Raw genomic sequence first — 18,426 nt, 5'->3', positions numbered from 1 at the left:
CTTTACTCACTTCTTGGGATGTTTAAGAATCCCTGTTGATGGGGCACTTGGGTGGCTCAACGGTTGAGCATCTGCCTGGGGCTCAGGTCGTGATCCCTGGGTCAGGGATCAAGGCCCACATCTGGCTCCCTGCGAGGAGCTTGCTTCTCTCTCTGCCTCTCTCTGTGTGTCTCTCATGAATAAATAAATAAAGTCTTTTTAAAAATCCCAGTCGATGATGATGGCTGGGGAGGTTTTTGAAATAATTGAAGGAATCAGGGCTATGGTGAAGAATATGTTCCCTCCCATGGGGCTCTAGGGTGTATAGAAAAGACAGTCCTGATCCCAAGATGCTGAGAATCTAGCAGGGGAGATAGGACACAGGCAACAGTCTTTACAAGACAAGGCAGAAAGTAGTATGTGTCTGAGAAAGGATTTATTGAAATGCCTTCTTGGTGGGGCACTGGGGCATCAGGGTTCCTGCACAGGGCATGTAAGCATTTCGGCCTGTCATTGAAGCACAGATGTCATTTGAACAAGCAATGACTGAATGCCACCCACACCCAGACTGAGGGATCCCCCATAGAAAGACTCAAGGCAACTATCACGGGGTGCCCATGAGGCATGCCAAGACACTCCTGTGCCCTAGGCTTTCCAGAGGTGAAGTGTTGGGGCCCCTCCTCTCACCTATGTCTCATCACTTCTCCTCTGCTCTTTGAGTTCTTCAGAAATTAAAACTCACCAAGGCTTGGGGATCCCTGGATGGCTCAGCGGTTTAGTGCCTGCTTTCGGCCCAGGGCAGGTCCTGGAGTCCCGGGATCGAGTCCCACATCGGGTTCCCTGCATGGAGCCTGCTTCTCCCTCTGCCTGTGTCTCTGCCTCTCTCTCTCTGTGTCTCTCATGAATAAATAAAAAAAAAAAAAATTAAAAAAAAAAAAACTTGCCGGGGCTGCTGTGAATTGTTCTCTAAAACCTGCAGTAACCCAAGCCCACATCCTGGTGTTTCTGTTTATGGAACTTGCTAAGAAGGCAGCTGGAGCGTGGTCTTCTCCATGCCTCCACCTCACCCCATGGGCTACTGTTCCACCTGGAGTCACTGTTTCCAAGAACTAGGATTTTGTGGCAGCCGAACACATGGTCAGTCTTGTGTGTGAGATGCTGAGGCTCCTCACATGGGGGAAGGGTTCCTGCTGGAAGTTCCCTCCCCCTGTGCTGTCCAGCACCATCACCGCAGCCACATGCTGAGTGAGCCCTTGACATGCAGCCAACATGACCGAGGAATTGAATTTTTAATCTCCTTTCTTTTTTTTAAATCTCCTTTCATTTTAATTCAAGGTGAATATTATTGAGTTGACACAAGAGTTAGTGAATTTATTTAACTTAGGACAGACAGTTGTATTTTTAAAATCAATTTAAATTTGAAGATGATGCATTTCTTCTTAAAAATAAAAGGCAAACTGCTTTTGTCAATGCAGATGCAAATGTCAAAGGAAAATGACATTCTGCTACTTGGTTAATTTATTAGGAGACTTTTAAGTATGTTTAAAACAACTTGAGTGTGTGGATCTACCCTTTCAACTGTAAATTTTGTGAAATCCAGGTACAGATCAAATATGTTCAATGAAAATTTAATGTCTGAATTGACATGCACAGTGGTTGTGGGATGAACACCAGATTTTGAAGACAGCACAAGAAGAATATAAAATACTTCATTAAGGGCAGCCCCCGGTAGCGCAGCTGTTTAGTGCCACCTACAGCCCAGGGTGTGATCCTGGAGTCCCGGGATCGAGTCCCACGTCAGGCTCTCTGCATGGAGCCTGCTTCTCCCTCTGCCTGTGTCTCTGCCTCTCTCTGTCTCTGTCTCTAATAAATAAATAAAAATCTTTTTAAAAAGTTTTAAAAATACCTCATTAATTATTTTTATATTGGTTACATGTTAAAATTACAATTTTTGACATGTTGGATTCAATAAAATGTATTATTAAAATTAACTTACCCATCTCTTCTTGCCATTTTAATATGGTTACTAGAAAATTTTAAATTACAACACATGGCTTGGGTTACAGTTCTATCGAGCAGCATTATGCTAGAACATGGTGGGTAGCGAGCACGCAGAGAAAGAGTTGGGGGAGGCAACTCTCACGGTGTTTTGGGCTACAGGACAGAGTTGTGGCCTCTTCTGATGGGTGGTGGGAGTCACTGAGGGCTTCTGAGCAGGAGTGGACCTCTGAGGGGTGGTCAGGGCTGGGAGGGCCATGGGCTCCTATACATTCCACAGAGCACTTGCCAACCTTTCACTCTCCCCCTGCTCTGCCCTGGCTCTGCCTGCAGATCACCCTCCCTGGCCTCCAGCACCTCTGGTGGGGAATCTCTGTCAGAGGAGGAGCTGGCCCGGATCCTGGAGCAGTTAGAAGACAAGAAGAAGCTCATTGCCACCATGCGGAACAAGCCCTGGCCCATGGCAAAAAAGCTTAGGGAGCTCAGGTGAGCAGGGGGTGGTCCACCGGGGCCTCTTGATGTGCAAAAGGCTTGGGTCTTTCTGATGGACCCAGAACACCTTCCATCTTGACTTGGAGAGGACTTGACAGGAAGGCGGGATTGACCCTCCCACTCTGCTTTGGTCCCTCTCTCCCCAGCACAAGCACAGCGCCTGAGTAGGGGGCTGTTAGAGCCAAGACAAGAGTGAGTGGTGACCGTTGACAGAGGCCCTGCTGTTGGCCAGCACAGAGCAGGTTCTGGTGAGAGAGACAGAGATCACGGTGCCCTGGCCTAGGGCCAACCCTTCTGCTGCCTGACAACCTTTCTGTCCCCCACCCCTTCCCCTTCTGTGCCTTCCTCACAATCCAACACAGACAAGCCTTCCTTGGAGGGCTTTTGGTGACAGCCCCCACCTCAACAAGTTCAGAACTCCCCTGTGTTCTTTAGGAACCAAGAACCTCTCCATGTGTATGTAGCACACCCACACTTGTGTGTGGGGAGCAGGGAGTGCGTCTGCCCGACCCAGGGCCAAGCTGCGATGGTGCTCCATGAATATAGTTCAGGCCTCCTCCTATTCAAGCCCCTGACTCCTGTTTCCAGCTCAGCCCTTCTCTGGCTTCCTTGGAAAGGCCAGCACTTTGAGCATTTTGTGAGTCTTCCCTCTCTGCTGCAGGAGAAAAGAGTGGGAGTCACATTTCTGGTTTTCTACTTTAAAAAAAGAAAGAAACCGTCAGTTGGCTAAGCATCTGCCTTCAGCTCAGGTCATGATCCCAGGGTCCTGGGGTTGAGCCCCAAGCCCCCCCAAGTAGGGTCAAGCTCCCTGCTCAGGGGGGAGCCTGCTTCTCCCTCTCCCTCTGCCCCTCACCCCAGCTTGTGAACCTGCAAATCGTCTCTCTGTCAAATGAATAAATTAAATCTTAAAAAAAAAAAAAAAAATCCAGCATTACCATTTCCCCCCAAGCTCCTCCTTGGCTTTTCTGCCACAGGGCTGCAGGGACACTCCTTTTCCCCTTCCCCCTTTATAAAGCCATTTCCCTGGCTCTGCTCACACATGAGTTTCCCATCCTCTCAAGCCAAGCGCCTCACCCTCTATTATGTAGAACAGTTTGGCAGCTGTTTTGACCTATTGAGCCTCACTGGTTACCCCCAAGAGACGCAGCAAAGATGCTGGGCTGCACAAACCCAAGGCGAACCCCAACAGGTTCTGGAAGACAGAGCTTACTCCATGCCAGGAAATTACCGCATTTGTATCCTACACAGCTACAGGAAAAAATGTGTCCCTCTGGCGCCACCAGCCCAGTACTGACCAACAGAACTTTGGGGGATGATGGGAATGCTCTAAATCTGCACTAATAGTGCCCTATGTGGCTAGTAAGCACTCGAAAAGTGGTGAGTGTGACTAAGAAACTAAATTTTTTTGTTTTATTTTACTGTATTTAAATTAAATCATCGCTTGTGGCTGGTGGCTATAGTTTGGTGGCAGGTACAGCTTTAGGCAGTGGCTGTCTTCCTTCCTAGGCCCTTCTTCTGAAACTCCTATCTCCAGGCCAGGTTCTTCTTCCTGACAGGGGCGTGCAGAACAGCCACCTGTCACTCTAACAGAACCTCACCCCCCCACTCGGGTGTCACCTGAACACATCTTTTATTAACAGTGGAAAAAGAGCAACTGAGGTGCTTATGGAAATGAGATCTCCAGCCGGCTGGAAATCTCAAGGACTAGGAAGATTCCCCAGGGCTGTCTAGCTGTCCAGAGGAGAGAAGTCTGATATCTCCTCCAGCTGCAGGGGCAGGGGTCCTGCTCTTGGTGTGAGTGGGAAGCCTTAAAAGCCTGAGAAGTTGAACAGACCCACGTTTCTGTCCCTGGGTCCCTGGGGCAGAGCTCCTCAGCCAACACCGGCCTCTTCCCTCCAGGCCTCCCCCCTCCCTCCTCCCTCTCCGGAGCCTCCTTATCCCAGACTCCCGTCTTAGGCGGGAGAGCTTCAGCAGCTCCAAGCAAGCTGGTGCCTCTGCCTAGATCTCTGCTTTCTGCCGGCCCACCTGGCTGATTCCCACAGACCCTGTAAGACTCAGGCCAAGTGCTCCCCTGCAGGGAAGCCCCATGGCCCTCCTCACATTCAGACGGAGCTATTTACTGCCCCTCTGATCCCCCTGGCACTGAATGCTCCAATTGAGCATCCCCCTCGACTGGACACTCTTGTCTGCAGAGCTGTGTCTAATTCATCTTTTACTATTCTTTTTATTATTTCTCTTTTAGTATTGCCACCACTTACTGAGCACTCCCTGTGTGCCAGACACTGTTCTGAGTGCTGGTGTGTCACAGCCCATTTAATCCTACAGCCACTCTGTGATATAGGGACTATTACTGTTGTCCCAAATTTACTAAAGAGCAAATTGAGACACAGAGCAATTAAGTAATTTGCTCCAGGTTTGCAAGGTGAGTTAAGTGGCCTGGTTGGCATTTGGACTCAGGGATTCTGGCTCCAGTACCTGTGCTTTTCATTTGTAATTCTTTCTCTAGAGTTACTAAACATTCTAGAATGAATCCCTTTGCATCCTCTATGATTTCCCTCTCTGGCAGTGAGGTTTTTCATTGCAGATAGCATTCCCAGAGTACATCTTCCTTTTTTATTTTTAAGATTTTATTTATTTATTTTTCAGGGGTGGGTGGTTACAGAGGGAGAGAGAGAAAGAATCTCAAGCCAACTCACTGAGCTCGGTCGGAGCCTGATGTGGGGCTCAATCTCATGACCCTGAGAACATGACCTGAGCCAAAATTAAGAGTTGGACATTTAACCAACTGAGCCACCCAGGCACCGATAAATCCTTTTTCAGAATCAATAGTGTGGAGACCTCAGCCTCCGGCCCATTCGGGCAGCTGGCTGACCAGGGCATGGTTGTTGTGACAACCGAAGAAGGAATAGTAACGCATAAAGAACAAAACAGTGGTGAACTGACCCAAGCCTGTGCTCATGCCTCTGCCACCTCTGGGCAGCTTTGGCACTAGTCAGTCTCTGCCTTTTAGGACCCATGCATCAGGGATATTTGCTTTTATTTTTTTTTTAAGATTTTATTTATTTATTTATGAGAGACACACAGAGAGAGAGCCAGAGACACAGGCAGAAGGAGAAGCAGGCCCTATGCAGGGAGCCCGATGTAGGACTTGATCCTGGGACCATGGGATCATGCCTTGAGCCAAAAGCAGACACCCAACTGCTGAGCCACCAGGCGTCCCACGTTTGCTTCAACCATAGAATTAATCAGATGTGTCCCTCAGCTTTATCAGATGATATCTTAGAAAATTACCCAAATTGCCTGTTTTCTTCAGAGAAATCTGAAGAATTCCACTTCCAGAAAAAGGCAGTAGACCTGCTTCTGCCAATTCTTCCCACTAACTACAACTAAAACCCTGGACATTACCTGTAAAGCAAACATAAGAAGACTCAGAAAGGTGGAAAGAAGAAAATGGTCTGGTTAAAGACCTCATGACAGAGAATTGATAGGGCACTGAGTTATGGGGTTTTCTTCTTGCCCTATATTTCTGGCCACCCAGAAACATGGATAGAAACAGACTAAAAAATACCTCAAGAAAAATCAGCTCTCTCTAGCCAAAGGCCCAGGAAAGGGATAGTCTGTCGAGATGGCAAAGTCATAGGCAACAGCAATCTTACTCTAGCCAAGCCCCACAAACAGAAAGCAGTCCCATCCCCATCCCTGGCAGCAAAAGCAAAGTGAGGAAGCCTAGATTACCTCCCTTGCCAGGTTATAACTGGTGCCCCTGATGCCCCCACAAGGGTAGTATCAGAGGAGGCTGAGTGGGTAGTATGGACTTTCATCCCCACCAGGCAGTCATGAGCCCTCCCTCTCCTTTGGGTGTCTATGGAGGCCACATGGGGAGTCTAGACTTTCACCACCACCTGACAGAAGCAAGGCATCCCTCCTAGCCAGGAAGATATGAGAAGAACCTGGTTGGAAGCCTGAACTCCCATCCCTGCTCAGCAGTAATGAAGAGTTCCTACCCAGCCTCAGGTGCCAAAGAGGGCCAAGTAAAGAACATGGACTTCCACCTGGAAGTAACCAGACAGCATCCCTTTCACCCACTGAAGCCATGTCAGAGGCGGCCTGCTAAAGCAGAAGATTTACACAAGATCCATTTAAACAAGATTTAAACAACCATTTAAATAATAATCCATTTAAACATAATACCCAAAGTGTCCAATATTCAACTGAAAGTCACTCATCCTACCAAGAACCAGGAAGATCTTAAGCTGAATGATAAAAGACAACTAAAGATGCTAACACCAAGATGACATAGAGGATAGAATTACCTGGCAAAGATTTTAAAGAAACTATCATAAAAGTGCTTCCCTGAGCAATTATGAACACATGAAACTAATGAAGAAATAGAAAGTCCAGGGCAGCCCCGGTGGCTCAGCGGTTTAGTGCCGCCTTTGGTCCAGGGTGGGATCCTGGAGACCCAGGATCAAGTCCCACGTTGGGCTTCCTGCATGGAGCCTGCTTCTCCCTCTGCCTGTGTCTCTTCCTCTCTCTATATATATATGTATCTCATGAATAAATAAATAAAATCTTAAAAAAAAAGTCTAACAAAAGAAATAGAAGATCTAAAAAAAGAACAACTAGAAATTTTAGAAGTTGGAATCCCTGGGTGGCTCAGTGGTTTAGCGCCCGCCTTCAGCCCAGGGAGTGATCCTAGAGTCCTGGGATTGAATCCCACATCAGGCTCCCTTTATGGAGCCTGCTTCTTCCTCTGCCTGTGTCTCTACCTCTTCCTCTCTGTGTGTCCCTCAAGAATAAATACATAAAAATCTAGAAAGAAGGAAGAAAGAAAGAAAGAAGAAAGAAAGAAAGAAAGAAAGAAAGAAAGAAAAAGAAAGAAATTTTAGAAGTAAAAAATACAACTAAAATTTTAAAAACTGAATGAGTGATCTCAACAGCAGCATGGAGAGAGCAAAGAATCAATGAAACTGAAAATAGACCAAGAGAAATTAACCAATTTGAACAAGAGAGAAAACAATCTGGGAGAAAAATGAATGGGACATGTGGGACTATAATAAATGCTCTAATGTTAATGTCTCTTCCACATCCCTTGCCCTGGATATGAGAGGATAGGGGGAAGAGTCCCAGAAAAGAGAAGAAAGCAGATGGGGCTGAAAAGGTCTTCCAAGAAATAATGTCTAATAATGAGCACCTGGGTGGCTCAGTGATTGAGTGTCTGCCCTTGGCTCGGTCATGATCTCAGGGTCCTGGGATCCCACACTAGGTTCCCCATGAGCTCTCCCTCTGCCTGTGTCTCTGCCTCTCTGTATGTCTCTCATGAATAAATAAATAAAATCTTAGAAAATAAAAGAAAGAATGACTAAAAATTTCTCAAATTTGGCAAAACTTACAGATTTGAGAAAACTAAATAAACCCTATACAGGATGAACCAAAGTAATTCATGTCAAGACACCATAGTCACATTTCTTACCAGCAGTCAGAGAGAAACCTGTAAGGGAAAACAATTAGAATGACAGCAAATTTCTTGCTAGGAGCCCTGGAGGACAGAAGGTGGCACAACAATTTTTCAAGTGCTAAATAAGAGAATTGTCAGCCCAGAATTCTATAGCCCCAAAAATATCCTTTAAGAATAAGAAGAAATCAGGGAGCCTGAGTGGCTCCAATCATGATCTCAGGGTTCTGGGATCAAACCCCATGCAACCTGCTCCATGCTCAGTGAGGAGTCTGCTTGTCCCTCTGCCCCTCTCCCTATTCATGCTCTCTCTCTGTCTCTCTCTCAAATAAATAAATAAAATCTTTAAAAAGAAGAAGAAATCAAGACATTCTCAGATGAAGGAAACCTAAAAGAATTGTTACCAGCAAACCTACCCTAAAAGAATGACTAAGGTAAATTCTTTTAACAAAAAAGGAAATGATAAAAGAAAGACTCTTGGAACATCAGGAAGGAAGAACAGGGTAAGAGCAAAAATATTGGAAACTGTCATAGATTTTCCTTCTCCTCTTGAGTATTTAAAATTATGTTTGACAGTTGAAGAAGAAATTATAACACCATCTAATGTGGTTCTCAATGAGTGAAGGGAAAATATTTAAGACAATTATAAATGGGAGGTTAAAAGGATGTAAAAGGAGGTAACACTTCTACACTTTACCTAGTAAAATGTCAGCACCAGTAGACTTTGAATACACACACACATGCACACACACACACACACATCTTACATTGCATATTTCATGATATGGTAATATATAGTAATACTTAGAGCAACTACTGAAAAGGTCATACAAAGAGATAACACTAAAAAGCATCATAGACAAACCAAAGTGGAATCCTAAAAAATATTCAAGTAACCTGTAGGAAAAAGGAAAACAGAAATGAAAAACATAGAGGACAAACATAAAACAAAAAAGATGAAATTGTAGGTTTAAATTGTAATATATTAATAATTACATTAAATGTAAATGGTCTAAATATACCAATTTTAAAAACAGACTGGCAAAGTAATTTTTTAAATGACTTAATTGCATATGGTCCACAAGAAATCCAATTTAAATATAATGATATATATAGGTTGGGAGTACAAAAATGACAAAAATACACATATATCATGCAAACATTAACCAAAATAACAGTAGAAGAGGCTACATAAATATCAGATAAAGTTGATTTCAGAGTAAAGGAAATTAACAGGGACAGAAAGGAACATTATAGAATGATAAAAGTATCAATCCATCAAGAGAAAGACATAATAAACCTAAATGTATAAGCACTGTTTTGGGTTCTACAGTATATTATCTAGGGATGTGTAATAAATTAACCCAAACTTAGTAATTTAAAACTGTAATGAAAATTTACTCTCTCCTATGGGTCAGAAATTCAGGAGCAACTTAGTTGGGCAGTTCTGACTTAGAGTCTCTGATAAGGTTGAGTCAAGATGTTGGACAGGGCTGCAGTCATCTGAAGGCTTGACTGGGGCTGGTGAATCCACTTCCAAGGTGCCTCACTCACATGGATGACAAGTTGATGTTGGTGGTTAGATAGCAGCCTCAGGGGGGATCCCTGGGTGGCTCAGTGGTTTGGCACCTGCCTTTGGCCCAGGGCATGATCCTGGTGTCCCGGGATTGAGTCCCATGTCGGGCTCCCTGCATGGAGCCTGCTTCTCCCTCTGCCTGTGTCTCTGCCTCTCTCTCTCTCTCTGTCTCTCATGGATAAGTAAAATCTTTAAAAAAAACAAAGAGGCCTCAGTTTCTCTCCATTGGCTGCTTGAGTATCCTCACGACATAGCAGCTGGCTTAAGAGGATGTATTCAAGTAGAAAGTCACAATACCTTTTATGTCCTAGTCTCAGAAGTCATAAAATGTCCCTTCTACCACTTTCTATTCATTGGAAACAAGTCACTAAGTCTGGCCCACATGCAAGGGGAGGAGAATTTGGTTCTCCATTTTTTTTTTTTAAGATTTTATTTATTTATTTATTTATTTATTTATTTATTTATTTGAGAAAGAGAGAGAGCAAGAGAGAAGTGGAGGGACAAGGACAAGCAAACTCCATGCTGAGCAAGGAGCCTGATGCAGTCAGGCTTTGACTCTGTCAAGAGTCAGACAGTTAACCAACTGAGCCACCCGAGTACCCAGTTCTCCATTTTAAAGGGAAGAATAATAATTTGCTAATGTATTTTAAACTACAACCTACGCTTGGTTAGCCTCCACTGCCCTTGGGTTGATTCAGTGAGGTCTCTAGAGCAGATGCCTCACCTGGCTGATCTGAATTTCTATTTAGTGTGAACTCAGCATTTATTTGGCCATTGTCTCCACAACTAAAAGTGGAAATTGCCTGGGGACAAAGGGAGATGCCAAACCAGCATGGCCCAGACCACCTTCAACCTCTGGCCACCTCCAGCCCCTAGCCACCTCCTTTTAGCAATCAATGCTTCCTTCCCCCTTCCATGTGTCTTCTAGATTTCAGGCTGGCTACGATTCTCTCTCAGTGTCCTGCATGGGACAGCAACATTCTGTGAGGATGCCATCACATACAGAGCTACCCTGTGTCTATTTTTACCTCAAATCTCTAAATTAAGTGTGATTTGAATCTGAATGCCTTCACCAGGGAGGAGTTTTTGGAAGCATATAATGTTTCTGAGAGATGCCACGGGCCAACTTCAGAGCATTCCTGTTGTGAAAGATCATGTTACCAAGCCCCTTGTCCAGGCACCTGGGGAGGCAGAGGCCTCCTCACACTAAGCCCCTGAACTAGCAGAGTCTTACCAGCTGCCCACCCTAGGAGCTACTGCTTCCTCAGAAGGGGAAGGGGTGACTGGCTGTCAAATGAAGTCGCTATACTCACGGTGCATGCATTCAGACACTTGATTCTCATATCACCCTCATTTCTAGATGAAAACTGCCACAGAATCCTGCTTGGGCTCTGGCACTAAAAGCCATACAATATACCTCCTTCCCTCCCAGCAGCCATAGCCACCCTGATTCGTGTTTTCCAAACTGGTTTGGGCCACTTTATTCACAAGAAGGATCTTCCAGGAAGCAAATGTGGGGGGATTCTGAAGTGCTGTCTGTGGTGTGCCTACACATGAAAGCCCTTTCTTCAATAACTTCTTCCTCTGCTGAGTGCTGGAGGGACCTAAGGGGTTAATCGTCACCTACCAAAAGGGAACTTGAGATCCACACCCCTAAAAGCTTCCTCAAAACAACAGATCCTTCCTCTTTTGCTATTTCACTGCATTTATCACACACCATCTGGTAGGAGGAAAAAAGAGAGGCAAGTTTACAGGAAGTTCCCTTTTCAAAGGACACTTGGTGACAAGGGGGGAACAGAAGCACCTGACAGAAGTAAGATTTACATCAGGAAATACAGGGCAGGGCAGCCCCAGTGGCTCAGCGGTTTTGCATCTCCTGCAGCCCCGGGGTGTGATCCTGGAGACCTGGGATCGAGTCCCACGTGGGACTTCCTGTATGGAGCCTGCTTCTCCCTCTGCCTGTGTCTCTGCCTCTCTCTCTCTCTCTTTCTCTCTCTCTCTCTCTCTGTCTCTATGAATAAATAAAATCTTAAAAAAAAAAAAAAAAAGAAAGTACAGGGCAGGAGCCAGGGTTTCCATAAACCAAATACTCTCTGGATTATAGGCAACATGTTTAAAAAGGAGCTTGCTGCAAAAATCACAACCTGAGGCAAAGGCAGACGTTCAACCACTGAGCCACCCAGGAGCCCCACCAAAATTCTTAAACCAGGGGGGCTTTTCATAGTGAATGGTCCTCGAGATTTGCATCCAGTAGTGGGCACAGCACTCTGTTCTCCTGAGGGATCTGGGCATCTAGACACAGAATCTGGACATCAAGAAAAGAAGCATTTGCTGTCCAGCCCAATGGCTCAGAAACAAGAGCTGGCTCTTACTTTCAAGAATTCTCATTTGAAGTCCCCAAATCTTAAAAGCTGGCACATTTAAAGATTTGTTTCTTTATTCTAGAGAGAGAGACCGGGGTGAGGGACAGAGGAAGAGAATCTCCAAGCAGACTCCCCATTGAGCACAGAGCCCGATGAGGTGGGGTTCCATCTCTGAGATCACTGCCTGAGCCAAAACCAAGAGTCAGACTCTTAACTGACTGAGCCACTCAGGTGCCCCAAAACCTGGCACATTTACACCCACAAACTCTAAGTGCTTATGAGCCTCTGCTCACATGTAAAATACAGGAAAAGAACAAAAATACAAATTTCATGAAAACATTTTTTTGTGTGATGGCTAAGTTGGTAGCCACAGATAACTAACTGCCAGGACATGTCCTGCCTCGGGGGGAACAGGGAGCTGATCTCATTAAGGAGCCTTAATCCCATACAGACCAGTTTTTCACCCCAGGCTCAAGAGCTAGACAGTCAGCCTGATTAACCTGGAGACATCCGAATAAAACCAGCTTCAGACAGTCAGCCTTATTAATTTGGAGATATCCGAATAAAACCAGCTTCAAGATTCACCTGAGGTTAGAATGTGACTTTGACTCTTGTCGTCTGCCTGCACTTGCACTTTGGAGGTGAGATAGGTATTGTACAGCAAATGGCGGGGCGCAGCAACATCAGCTAGACACACAACACAGCTCCACAACGCCGCCTTCCGGCCACGCTGAGATGGACTTCGTTCCTCATCCATTTGTGTGGCTCTATCCAGTGCTGAAAAACTGGCTGTCTGGGGGCTGGGATGGAAAGGCCCAGATTTGCAGCATTTGCTGATTTCCACGGTCTAAATACTCCCACCGTGGCCAATTTCAAGCTACCAACAGTTTAACAGCTGGATGGCCAAGTTCCTGAATATTTAACACTGGGTTCTCAGGAGCCAGTTCTCACCAGCCCCAGCACACTCCCCAGAATACTTAATAGACAAACTGATCCGTGGATTTCTCATCCAACCTTCCGTGGAGATTCACTCCCTCATTCAACATTCATGCAGTCCACAAATGTCTACTGAATGCTGTATTCATTTTCTTTTTTTTTTTTTTTTTACTGAAGTAGAGTTGACATACTATATTATATTCGTTTCAGGTGTACAACAGCATGATTCGATGTGTATATACATGACACAGTGCTCACCACGATAAGTCTAGCTACCATCTGTCACCATACAACGTTATTACAATATTATTGACTATATTCCCTAGACTGTACTTTACATCTCTGTGACTTATTTATTTTATAACTGAAATTTTTTACCACTTAATCCCCTTCATCTGTTTTGCTGTGTTTGTTTCTATTGCTGCTGCAACAAATTGCCACAAAGGTAACTATTTAAGGCGATACTTCTCGGGCCACCTGGGTGGCTCAGGGGTTGAGCATCTGCCTTCCACTCAGGGTGTGATCCTGGGGTCCTGGGATGGAGTCCCACATCCGGCTCCCCGCCAGGAGCCTGCTTCTCCCTCTGCCTCTCTCTCTCTCTCTCTATCATGAATAATAAATAAAATCTTAAAAAAAAAAAAACAGATAATACTTCTCCGTTCACAGTGCTGCTGGTCAGAAGTCTGGGGTGGCCTGGCTGGATTCTCTGCTCAGGGTCTCACTCAGCTAAAATCAAGATATTCGCAAGGCTGAGGCTCCCATGTGGGGCTAGAGGTCTTCTTCCAAGCTTGCTGGATTTTGGCAGAATTCACTTCCTTCTGTGGGTTTCCTCCTGAGGGCCCCCAGCAACAGAGGGTCAAGAAATCTCTTGCTTTTAATTTCTCTGACTTCCCTTTCTGCCCTTTTTTCTTTCTTTCTTTCTTCCTTTTCTTTCTTTTCTTTTCTTTTCTTTTCTTTTCTTTTCTTTTCTTTTCTTTTCTTCTTCTTCTTTTCTTCTTCTTCTTCTTCTTCTCCTTCTCCTTCTTTCTTCTTCTTCTTCTTTTCTTCTTCTTCTTCTTCTTCTTCTTCTTCTTCTTCTTCTTCTTCTTCTTCTTCTTCTTCTTCTGTGTTTAAGGGCTCATGTGATCATGTGATTACTCTGGGCCCTTCCAGAAAATCCAGGATAATCTCCCTATTTTAAATTCTGGAATCTTAAAAAAAAAAAATTCTGGAATCTTAATTGTATCTGCAAAGTCCCTTTTGCCATTCAGGGGCATGTCACCAGAGGTGCCTGCCATGTACTAAGCACCATTCTTAGAATTTAGGAAACTTCAATGAACAAAACAGACAAAATGCCCTACCTTCATGGAGCTTATATTCTAACTAGGGGTATGAAAACACTTAAGACTTTTAGAGAGAAAAAAAAGACTTTTAGCAACATATATGCTCTCATAATTCAGATTTCTTTTGGTCTGGTGTTAATTGAAGTTCTCCCTCTAACTCTCTTTTTTTTTTTTTTCCTAACCAGGGAGGCCCAAGAATTTGTGGAGAAGTATGAAGGAGCCTTGGGAAAGGGGAAAGGCAAGCGACTCTATGCCTATAGGATGCTGGTGGCTAAGGTGGGTGGTAGAGAGGCAGCAATCCCTCAGGAGGGCTTGTTCACCCTCTGAACCCGGGTGACCATCACAGGCACCTGCCCAGCCTCTGCATCAGTGTCCAGCTCCCCCAGAATCCTCAGTGTGAGGTCTGGCTGAGCAACTGATTTGTCTAGGAATGCAAACCAACTGTCTCCTGTCAATTTCTCTACATTTATCTGTGAGAGCATCAGTGTATTTGAGACTCACTTCCTCTCTGGTGAAGAACTATAAACTAACAAAACTGATGAGATTAAAGCACTGAGATCTTATTTCCCAAGCCCCAAATCAGGACACATGGCTTGATAAATCATCCATTTTTTATATAACACTTGGAAGTTTTTTCATGGATTCCATGTTCATTGGTTCATTTGAGTTTTAACTTTTTCTTGGGGCCATTTGGATATTTCATATTCTTGCCAAAACTCAATCATTTCATTAAGATCATATGTATCATCAAAAAGTTGCAGATGGTGCTCCCATAATTTGAGGAATTACTTTCTGTACATGTTGGATTTGAGTCTTTTTTATTCCCAATACCTTTTTTTCAGGTTGACTTGCCTGACAGCAATCTATGTGTCATTTTATTAATTTTATCTAGAAACTACAACCGAACTGCACACTTAGGTTTTTTTTTTTTTTTTTTTTTTTTTGCTCCAAATGAGGAATGTGCTCTTCAAATATATCTTTAATAAATGATTCTGTTTAGCAAATAGTTCTAGCTTCTTCCTTAGGAGAAGGATGGCTGTTGATCCTCTTCTGAGTTTATCTTCCTTCATTATTTAAAATTCTTTGTTTTCTCTCTTTGCATTCTCAGAAATTTCTCAGGTTTATTCCCAATATCATTGAATCCATTCTCTTCTGTTTCAATTATAATCTTTATTACCTATAATGCTTATTTTCCTTTGATGTTGCTGAGTTTTTAGCTACCTTGAACCCTTCCATGCTCTACTTATATTCTTTTTAAAATCCCAAAATGTTATCTTTTACCTAGAAACCATATTTCTTGTATCCTATTAAGAATGCTGAATAATTTCTCAAAACATGAGTTATGAAGACCTAAATGCTTGTCAAAAATTTCAAAGAGTCATATCCCTTTTTCCTTGTTCTGTAATACTATTTCTCAGACCTCAGTGGCTGTCTTAGTCATTCAGATCTGGATTTCATCCACAGAATGTGTAGCTTGTCCATGTCTTGTTCATCCACTATTTGAAATTCTTTTTCTGTATCCAGCTGGAGAACAAGACAACATTCTCATATAATATCCCAGTCCTTGGACCACAGCTACCATCTCATGTGGCTCTGAGGAAGGGTTGTGGGAGGGGGTGTCTTCTCCTGGCCACATCCCATCCCAGTCTTCTGATTCTCTAAACTAATGAAATATAAGAGCTACAATATGGAGCTTCACCATGGCCTTCTTGTCCTCTGCCCCACCTCCAGGGCATCACTTTTCAGGCCAAGATGCCCACAGCCTTGAGGAGCTATCAGATGGTTGCCAAGTGATCGACTAAGTTAACTTGGAGACTGTCCCCGGGGGCCTCCCTTAGCAATGATCATTACCCGTCTTGCCCCTCAGCCTTGCAAGTGTATATTCTGTACTGATTTTATCAGCACCCTGACAGGGGATCCATCTCTCCAGGGAGGATTCATATTAATAAAGCTTCTGGGACTGATAGGTAAAACCAGATGCTGGATTATTAATTTACAAGGAGAAATAACTGATAAGAGAACTGGAAATGTGAAGACTTCACATTAGCAGTGCCTTTTCCTTCTGATAGTAGAGTTACTTATGTGGGTAGCTAAACCACAATCCCATTTCCGATCTATCAACTTGCAACCACAAATCACTGTCATAGAAACCAAAATACTGACAGCCCAGGTGATGGGCAATGCTTTCCTTATAGACAGTCTTACACAGAAAGCCAAATATGCCAAAAATAAATTTTGAGCATGGGATCAGAGCTAGGGAAGGTAGACAAAGCAGTGGGACTGGAATGCCCAATGACCACCACCTGCTATTCTCCACATCCCTTCCTGTTTTAGGGATACCTTTGCCATTATTATCAACCAGGCATTGGCTTATGGGCTCCTCCTCTCTGTCGCATCTGTGACCACCACCCTCTTCAACAGCTAACTTCCTCTTTGTGCAGCAATCATCCCATCAGGATACATTCAAAGCCTGCAGGTCTGGAAACACATCAGATTCCTTCAGATAAATTTTCCTTTTGATTCTTTCGTGAATTTAAACATGGGAAAACTCCTTTCATGAATAAGTTCTTAGGTGATCTTTGTAATAATAGAAACTGACCTTAGGATCTCCTCTCTACTATCTCTTTGTCCACTGTTTTTATCCAACCAAATGAGTTTTTTATTTTTTAATTACAAATGGATTTATTTCTAGAGAGTGAGGTTGTTGGAGAGCAGCCCCTTGGGAATTGACAGATTTTCATCCAATCAGCAGGCAGACAGCTACTCAGGCTTCTGAATGATATAAACTCTAAGTGTTGGAGCTGGGAACAGACCATGGGAAGGAGCAAAATGCCTTCCTATTTACAGAAAAAAATAAAAACAACACAACAACTACAAAAAAAACAAGCTGTTGTTTCACTAGGAGAATGGAAACCATGGGTTGAGGTTCTTCCAATTCCACCATCACTGCGGTTGAATACAATTCCTATCAGATTTGGGCACTTGGCTGTCTGCCAAACGTGGATGTAAAGGTCGTGAGATTTCTTTTTCCCCTTGAATTTTTGGTTTTTTAAAGATTTTATTTATTTATTCATGAGAGACAGAGAGAGAGAGGCAGATACCTAGGCAGAGAGAGAAGCAGACTCCCTGTGGGGAGCCCAGTGTAGGACTCGATCCCAAGACCCTGGGATCACGACCTTAGCCAAAGGCAGACACTCAACCACTGAGCCACCCAGGTGCCTGAATTTTTGTTTTAAGATAAAAAAAAATGTCGTATCAGAGGTTGCTAACCTAATTTGATCCCCCAACATAAATTATATATACAATTCCTAAGTTCATATATAAACTATCTAAACGTGAATTTTTATCAGCACCGCAGACAAAGACCAGACATTATGCTGCGCTGGCTTCTCTCTCACTCTGCTCCTGACTTTGGTGTTGACAGCATTAACATGTTCCTCCAATGTGTTCCTCCAGGCCCCAAAGCAGGATGTTAATAAACTGAGTGTATTATCTGTTTAATTTCAGAAGTGGGTCAAGTTTAAGAGAGACTTTGATAATTTCAAGACTCAGTGTATACCCTGGGAAATGAAGATCAAGGACATTGAAAGTGAGTGTTTTGGTGTCACCATTTTTAACTGGTTTATAAAAGAGTTTCCAAGGGCTTGCATTGTGTTCCTGACCAACTGATGAGGTTATTTCATAGGTCCTGTTGTATTAGAAAACAGAATGGACTTTGAACTATTGAAATATTGCATTTAGTCAGACCAAGATTTAAATTGTGTTTCTTCATTTCCTGATTGTGAGAGCATAGATAGACTGGTTAACACCACAGAGCCTCAGGTTATTTATCTGAAATATCCATTCCACAGATTGTTGCGAAAACTGAATCCATCACATACATAAAGTAGTCAGTACTGCTACCTTCGTCTTTCCATAACGTTTAAATCCTGCCATCTTTTCTTATGCCAGGTCATTTTGGTTCTTCAGTGGCATCATATTTCATCTTTCTCCGATGGATGTATGGAGTTAACCTTGTCCTTTTTGGCTTAATATTTGGTCTAGTTATCATCCCAGAGGTAAGCCAAGAGCTTCCTATATCTTTAGATAGTGTTAAGGCTTATCATGACCACCATCCTCATTTATATTAATCAAATGCACTCCATTTTACAAAGAATCAGTCATTTATTTTAAATTCTATACTCCCATCCTTTGCCCAAATAGTTCAGGACAAAGAATGGAACCAATGGAACCAAAATACTTGTGTTTTTTGTTTTTTTTTTCCTTTTTTCTGAGTGTTCGGCTTTACTGAGAGCATGGGAGGCC

The 18,426-nt window shown here is 43.6% G+C and overlaps 1 protein-coding gene across 1 annotated transcript in view; it reads left to right on the top strand.

The window, feature by feature from the left end:
• TMC2 (transmembrane channel like 2) overlaps positions 1-18,426 on the top strand; it is a 60,704-nt gene that overhangs the window by 6,897 nt on the left and 35,381 nt on the right. The window contains exons 3-6 of the mRNA XM_077874104.1: positions 2,311-2,463; positions 14,307-14,397; positions 17,629-17,710; positions 18,073-18,179. Of these exons, the coding sequence (XP_077730230.1) occupies positions 2,311-2,463; positions 14,307-14,397; positions 17,629-17,710; positions 18,073-18,179 (433 nt within the window). The remainder of the gene's footprint in view (positions 1-2,310; positions 2,464-14,306; positions 14,398-17,628; positions 17,711-18,072; positions 18,180-18,426) is intronic.

The sequence above is a fragment of the Canis aureus genome, chromosome 26 (genome assembly GCF_053574225.1).
Source record: "Canis aureus isolate CA01 chromosome 26, VMU_Caureus_v.1.0, whole genome shotgun sequence".
Taxonomy (NCBI): Eukaryota; Metazoa; Chordata; class Mammalia; order Carnivora; family Canidae; genus Canis; species Canis aureus.
Note: the sequence above shows the minus strand (reverse complement) of the source record. Positions and strands in the feature narration are given on the sequence as shown.